Source organism: Chiloscyllium plagiosum, chromosome 10, assembly GCF_004010195.1.
Source record: "Chiloscyllium plagiosum isolate BGI_BamShark_2017 chromosome 10, ASM401019v2, whole genome shotgun sequence".
NCBI classification, from domain to species: domain Eukaryota; kingdom Metazoa; phylum Chordata; class Chondrichthyes; order Orectolobiformes; family Hemiscylliidae; genus Chiloscyllium; species Chiloscyllium plagiosum.
The window spans coordinates 31,515,988-31,524,151 of NC_057719.1; the positions used below are offsets into that span (position 1 = coordinate 31,515,988).

The 8,164-nt window shown below is 40.4% G+C and overlaps 1 protein-coding gene across 7 annotated transcripts in view; it reads left to right on the forward strand.

Moving 5' to 3' along the window:
- fancm (FA complementation group M) overlaps nucleotides 1-8,164 on the forward strand; it is a 172,992-nt gene that overhangs the window by 129,424 nt on the left and 35,404 nt on the right. For 4 of the 7 annotated variants that reach the window (XM_043697323.1, XM_043697322.1, XM_043697327.1 and 1 more), the window contains 2 exons: nucleotides 1,151-1,255; nucleotides 4,517-4,670. In XM_043697323.1, coding sequence (XP_043553258.1) covers nucleotides 1,151-1,255; nucleotides 4,517-4,670 — 259 coding nt within the window. Of the gene's footprint in view, nucleotides 1-1,150; nucleotides 1,256-3,703; nucleotides 4,442-4,516; nucleotides 4,671-8,164 lie in introns of those variants that run through there. The other 3 variants (XM_043697329.1, XM_043697330.1, XM_043697328.1) reach the window with 3 other exon arrangements.

Below are 8,164 nucleotides of genomic sequence, written 5' to 3' on the forward strand. Positions count from 1 at the left end.
CCCCACCCCAATCTGTCCTATCACCCTCACCTTGACCTTTTTCCACCTATCACATTTCCGACGCCCCTCCCCCAAGTCCCTCCTCCCTACCTTTTATCTTAGCCTGCTGGACAAACTTTCCTCATTCCTGAAGAAGGGCTAATGCCCGAAACGTCGATTCTCCTGTTCCCTGGATGCTGCCTGACCTGCTGCGCTTTTCCAGCAACACATTTTCAGCTCTGATCTCCAGCATCTGCAGACCTCACTTTCTCCTACTGGGATTTGAACCCATTATTCATTATTATAGGGGTTAAAGTCAACTGTGTCACTGAATGTTTTCTAATTATATTTGGGAGTTTGCCTCGATATTTCTTAGAAGTATAGTAGCACCTCGACATACGAACGACCCCGTTCATGAACAAATCAGTTTATGAACTGGATTATATATAAAATTTTGCTTCAATGTACGTACGAAATTCACGGTACGAACGCAAAAAGCCCGTGTGCGACCACGTGGTTTCATTGTTCTGCTTTGCTACATGCTTGTTGAATGCAAAAGCTCTCAGGCCCCGCGTGATCTCATTCAGTTCGTCTTTGGTGCGTGCGCTGTGAACAGCCGTCCAAGCATTCTTACGCTATCCGAACAATGGGAAAAATTGATTCAGTTCGCGAACGGATTAAGTTCGTAAGTCGAGGCGCTACTGTATATGAAAAACAGAGTTACGTTTTTTTCTAGAAATTCAGTCTGATGCTAGTGCAATGTAATTTTCCTTTTACTTTAAAACTGTTGCCATTATCAATTTGAAAGTCTAGATATGTGATTAAAGTAAGTATATGACAGTAATTTACAACTATTCAAATATAAGAACAACTAATACTCAAAGAGTTGATGGTTTTTATTACCTGTAGCACTGCGATTCTCTACACATAGCTGTTTGATAAAAGGTTCTGCATGAAGCCATTACTCAATATGTTTCAGATCTAGAATTATAGCTTTTGAATTGTAGGAATTGCTCCTGGTAGTTTGCAGTGACATTACATTTATTAGTAAAATATTTCCTAATTTCCACTCGTTCGCAGTTGGTCTTTTGTATATATCATTGAAGTGTCAACTAAACATTTGGATGAAAAAATAATTAAATCTTGATCTTTGGATTGCTTAATTTCTCAGTTAGGCTTCACAGACAGTGAAGATGATGATTTTAAAGAAACTTCAAGCAAGAATAATAATGGTGCCAAATTGTTTAGAAATATTCATCAATCCCGGAGGCGAGAGGTAGGTACAGTTTTAGTTGCATATTCAATTACTGCAATATGCAGTATTTGATCTATTTTAGAAGTTGTAGACCACTGATTTGGTATAAGATGTATTATTATCACACAGGACCAGTACAAACACCTGATATTTTTAGAACAAATTAAAGATTTTACAAAATTAGTTATTGGATAGTTAAAGAATTTATAATTTTTGAATTTGATAACCTTTGAATTTGATTTGTGCAATTTAAAAAAAAAAAATGGCTGCCATGGAAATGTTGCCTTGGGCAAATCATGTTGCTTTCAAGTTGCTGTATTCATATAAATGAATTATCTAACTTCTCTGGCAGAATAATCACAAGATTTGAGTATAAGAGAATGAACATGTTTATTCCAAGGCATTTTTTCCTTTAGCCACTTTTCCCTTCAGCCACTAATAACTAAACTGTTGATTATAATCTGTTCTGTAGGTTACAAGTAAATAACTTTACCATGTTAAATTTTCTACCCCTAAATGCAAACAAAGTGGTGAGTGTATTAAAAACAAGATTACTATAGAAGCCATGGTAAAATGGTATGCTTTTGGTTTTCGATTCTCATCTGATTACAGCTAGTCAATGTTCCATGCTACACTGATTGGTTTTAAAAATTAATCCCTACACTCATCCCTGGAACACCTAGGCAGCATTAGATGCCTGCTAATCGATTGTAGCTCAGCCTTCAACACCATTGTCCCCTCCAGACTGACCTCAAAACTCTGAGACCTCTGCCTCAGCTCCACCTTCTGCAACTGGATCCTTAGCTTTCTGACCCACTGACTACAAGCAGTGAAGATAGACAATTGCACCTGCTCCACAATAGCACTGAACACGAGTCCCCCCAACCCCCATCCAAGGATATGTTCTCAGCCCCCTGCTGTAATCCCTGTACACCCATGACTCTGTTGCCAAATTATGAATGAATGCCATCTTCAAATTTGCTGATGACACGACTGTGGTAGGACAGAAATCAAACAACGATGAGTCAGAATACAGAAAGGAGATAGAGGGCTTGATGATGGGGTGCATTGAGAATAACCCCTCTCTCAATTTCGGCAAAACTAAAGAACTGAACATTGACTTCTGAAAGAAGCTCCCAGCTACATTAATGCAGCTGAGGTTGAGAGGGTGGAGACTGTAAAGTGCCTAGGAGTGGCAATAACTGACAATCTATCCTGGACTTTCCACATAGATGCGACGGTCAAGAAGGCAGCTCAGGAAATTTAGCATGTCCTCAAGGTCCCTCACCAACTTTTACAGATGCACCATAGAAAGCAAAGTATCTGGATGCATAACGACCTGATAGGGCAACTACTCTGCCAAAAAACTACAGAAGTTTGTATACACAGCCCAGACCATTACAGAAGCCAACCTTCCACCCATGGACTCCATTTACATGCGGAAAGGCTGCCAATATCATCAAAGAGCCATCGTGCCCCAGTATTGCTCTCCTTCAACCTCTTCTGTCAGGCAGAAGATAGAGATGCTTGAATGCATGGGCCAGCTTCTTCCCTGCTGTTGTTAGACTGATGGATGGACTCTCTAACTTGCTAATGTTGATCTTGCCTAGTGCACGCCCTGTGCGATTTAACCTATATGTCTTTGTCCAAGTTTCTTTTTTACCTTATGATCTGTATGTTCTTGCTTAGTATGCCTGGACTGCTCTTAAATAAAGCTTTTCACTGTATTTAGATACATGTGATAATAAATCAGTCAATCAACCTGGGCTGATCTATATCCAATCCTTTGTCTGTCCAACTCTTTTTTTTCTTCTTCTTTTTCTGTGAGTTCTATCTCCATTTATCATTTAGTGTTCACCCTATCTTCTACATAAAAAAAAAATCCTTTTCCTAACTACCATCAGTTCTGAAGAAGGGTCACTGGATTCGAAACGTTAACTCTGATTTCTCTTCTCAAATGCTGCCAGATCTGAAAATTTCCAGCAATTTCTTTGGTTGAATCTGAATTGCTTTCTGAAATGGCCTAGCAAGCCACTCACCTTAAATGCAATTAGGGACAGGCAGTAATTGCTGGCCTTAGCAGTGATGCCCACTTCCCATGAACTTTGAATTAAATAACGAACCAGTTGGACAGCCATTGTAACAAAATTGATCAAGGCTTCTTTTTACCAGTGTAAAACCAAGTAGCCTGAATTATGAAGTTGTTATGGGCGAAGTAAGATTGGATCTGGAAAAATTCAAAGTTGAGAGGAATGATTTATTTTAACCTGGCACTCAAATGATCTTCTATGCATATAATTACTGCAACAACACATTACATTTGTATGGAAATTTTAAATAATAAAGTACCTTGAGGCACTAAATTTAACTTTAGCACTTTCTGACATAAGAATTCAATTGTGGAAAACTATTATGAACTTCTGCAGAATGTTTAGTGTGGCATTTTTTCCAATCTAATTCTTTGTGCAGATTTGCAAGAGTAAGAAAATGACATGTGACACATCCCACATTCTTGATGACCTGAAATCTTTTGTCTTAACTGCTTTTAAGTGGAGGCAAATGCAGCAACAAATCTGTGCAATGTTCCCATGATGTCCTGTTGATATGTTACTTGATTGTTGACCAAGACATGGGGACACAAGGCAGCACAGTGATTAGCATTGCTGCCTCACAGCACTAGGATCCCAGGTTTGATTCATCTCCATCTGTATGGAGCTTTCATGTTCTCTCCACTGCTGCGTGTGTTTCATCCAGGTGCTCCGGTTTCCTCCCACAGTTCAAAGATGTGCAGGTTAGGTGGATTGGCCATGTTTAAAAAATAATTGCCTGTAGTATCCAATATGCAGGTTTGATGGTTAGCCATGGTAAAAACCCCAGTGTTGGGGGTAGGGCGTGTCTGGGTGGCATCCTCTTTGTGCACTGTGGGAGTCCTATGATTCTATGAAAATGTTTGAGTAGACTCATAGGATCTTTTGCATCCATGTGGTCAAGCAGATGGGTCGCGCTTTAACACGTCATCCAAAAAAGTAATCCGATGTCCCCACCTAAATTATGTGTTCAAGCCTTTTAAGTAAAGAGATAACATGCGTATGTATATTTGTGTATTAATTTGCATGAGAACAGTTTCATGGTATCAGTAACGTGACCAAACTATAAAAGGTCGTCTTTTTAATACAGGGCAGCTCAACTTTCTTTTTTCCAAGGCATGTATCTGGAAGGTTAGGTTGGTAACGTTTTGCAATTTATACTAGTTAGTTGACTGTTGTCTTGGTTTATTTTTAGCATGTTGCTCGACAGTTTCTTGATGAAGAGGCTGAGCTTTCCTTGGATGGAGCTGAATATGTGTCCTCCGATGAAGATGACTGTGACAATATCAACGATGATTCTTTGAAAGGTTTCATAAATGATGAATCTCAGCTTTCACAAGTTATAAGTGGTAAGATTCTGCAATAATTCATAATATTAACTTAAGGCACATTAGTTAGTACTTATAGTTATGTCCATGTTATTTGGAACATTTTTTTTTCCCCAAGAGTTAGAAAGCTGGCTGCTCACTGATATCCAGTGAATAGCTGAGCTAAATAAACTAGAAAGGTTTGCTATTTGTTTCATGTTAAGTTGAATGATCTCAGCCAGCATTTACATCAGTGATTAACGTATATATACCAATTTAGGACATGGTCAGATTTAACTTCGGTTGCATTATAGTCAAACAGCATATTGAATGTACTGTGTAGGTTTACCAGAATTATAGACAAGTTGTGCAAGTTACTGGAATGTGCCAGGTGCATCTCTTTTGGGGGGAAAATGTCTGTGTATTCTTTTTAATGTATTTTTATGAAAAAAACATTTTTTTTTCTTTTGAGTATTACAACAAATACAAAACCAAACAATTCAAACTAATATTAAAAAACAAACCTGTTAATTACATAAATATCAACTAATAACTAAGCTAAAAAAGAAAAGTCTTAACAATAGTAATAATGATAACCATTACACAGCTCAGCAAAACAAAGCAATAGCCCTCGATCATCGAACGCATGAATTTATACACCTTCATATGTTTGTAGTTCCTCCCCTCTGGATACCAGATTCTTTACATAGAATTGCCATAGCTATATAAAGGCTCTTATTATTATGGTGGACAAATCTGTACCCAGGTAGTTCAGAAAGGGCCACCATGTCTTATAGAAATTCAGTTTTATGGTGCACCATAGTCTGAAGGAGGTCCAAGGGGATGTGCTCTATGACCAGCTTACGCCAGTCTGCCAGCCCCAGGGGATCTTCTGACACCCACCCTAATTGAGTGTTCTTTCTGGCAAAAAAAAGTATACTGAAAAGCCTTATTTTGTGTCTGTCTGATTAAAGTGAATTAACAAAGCCACGAAAAAGAGATACCAGGTCCATCTCCAACTCCGTCCCCAAGACCTCCTCTATTTCGCCTACCATAGCATTCCAGTATGCTCACAGTCTGTGGCAGGACCAAAGACAATGAGTAAGAGTGCCCAAGCTCACTTTACATTTAGGAGACCTTGGAGATGTTCCCGCTTTAAATTTAGCAAGGTGGTCTGGGGCTAGATGGACCTTGTAGAGAATCTTCAATTGCAAGATGTGGGTCCTTTGCAAATCGAGTCCTTGTTGCATTTTCCCAGATATCCTCCCATATTTCAGAAGAGATCTCAACGTCCAATTCCCTCTCCCATATCTTACAGAGTCGTTCAGTCTCGTCCAAGGGACCCTCTCCCAATAGATGATAAGCGTTGCTAACAGATAATGTATCCTCAGCACTCAACCCCCTCTTCTCCATGTCGCACCTATAAGAATCAGTTAGAAGTCTGGTCTCTTTTTGTGTGAAGTTTCTAATTTGAAAGAAACAAAGGAGGTCCATACTGGACAATTCAAATTTCAAGCCAACTGGTCAAAGGATATAAATGTGTCCCCTTCGAATAAATCACCCAGGTAAGACATGCCCCTAGCTGCCCATAGTTTAAACCCAGAGTCCATTATCCGTGGCTGAAAGCCCAGCATGTCAAAAATGATGTTTTGGCAATATTGCCCTCACTCTAATGCATTGCCCTCCACGCCTTGACACTATTGGGCTATGGCAATATTCCTTAATTGTTCTCATTTTGTCTAAGAACAGAAGGCTAATAAGGGGGCATCTTGTCTGAGATGCTTTGATTTCCAACCAAAGTGAGTGAGGGTCCCCCGGCCCATTCGTTCACGTAAGATAGCAAGGAGTTTAACAGATTAGTTTTTGATATCTGGGAGGCCCACTCCTCCCAGTCTGTAAGGTAACTGCAATTTAGTCAGTTTAATTAGGGGCCGCTTACGATCCCAGATAAAAGAACTAAACCAGCCGCTCAGTCTTCTAAATATTTGCTTAGGAAAAAGTAGAGGAAACATTCGCATAGGATACAACAGGCAGGGCTGAATGTTCATTTTAATGAGGGCCATTTGACCTAACCAAGAAATTGGAAGTACCTCCCATTTACGAAGGTCCTGCTTGATTCTGTTGATTAAATGGGCAAAATTGGCTTTAAATAGCTGATCAAAAATGGGAGTAATAAGTATACCTAAGTAGAGAAAGCCTTCTTGCGACCATCTGAAGGGGAACCGTGATCCACCCTCCGGATCAGGCATGGCCATGGGTATGGCTTCTTGCTTCCCAAACTGTTTTTATAACCTGAGAAGATTGACACATTGTCTCAGGTGTGGCACTGAGACTGTTGGGTTTGTTAAGAAGACGAGAATGTCATCCACATACAGTGCAATCTTGTGTGACTTTGTCCCCACTTCTGGAGTGGTTATTTTGGATTCCCTGCATATTGCCTTCGCCAGCAGTGCAATCACCAGTGGTGACAAGGGACAGCCCTGTCAACAACCCCTACAAATATTAAAATTGCTTGACCGTACACCATTGGTGAGAACCGCGGCAAGAGGTTCACTATACAAAACCTCCACCCACCAGATGAAGGTCTCTCCCAGGCCAAACTGCTTCAAAGTATGAAAAAGATATGGCCACTCAACCCTGTCAAATGCCTTTTTCCTATCGAAGGAAATCATCTATCCCTGTACTGATTGCTGTTGACATACTTGGATCATGTTAATTAATCTCCTGACATTATCTGTTGATCTGCGACCTTTTATGAACTCTATCTGATCCTCCTCAATTGTGGAGGGCAGTACAGCTTCTAGCCTTAATGCCAGAGTCTTGGACAGGATTTTGAAGTCGACATTCAGGAGTGAAATGGGTCAATAGGAAACACAGTCCTCTGGAGCCTTCCCTTTTTTAAGAACGAGAGAGATGTTCGTCTTTCTTAGAGATGGGGTAGGAGGCCACGACAATGTGAGTCATTAAACCTACTAATCATTGGCCCTGACAATATTCTTATAAATTCCTTATAGAACTCAGTGGGGAGCCCGTCAGGACCCATTCTGGAACTGTCTCACAGCTTCCTGCACCTCTTGTTCTGACAATGGGGCCTTGAGAGATTCTTGATGGGAAGGGTGAGAGCAGTAACAAATTAAAAATACTATACATGAATGCACGAAGCATTAGACATAAGATGGATGAGCTTGAGGCTCTTCTGGAAATTGGCAGATACGATATTGTGGTGATAACTGAGACGTGGCTTCAAGTGGACAGGGTCTGGGAAATGAATATTCAAGGCTACACGTGCTATCTTAAGGACAGATTGACGGGCAGAGGGGGTGGGGTGGCCTTGTTGGTTAGGGAGGATATTCAGTCCCTTGCGCGGGGAGATCTAGAGTCAGGGGATGTAGAGTCAGTGTGGATAGAGCTACGAAATACTAAGGGTAAAAAGACCCTCTTGGGAGTCATCTACAGGCCCCCAAACAGTAGTCTGAATGTCGGATGCAAGTTAAATCAGGAGCTGAAATTGGCCTGACGCAAAGATGTCACTACAG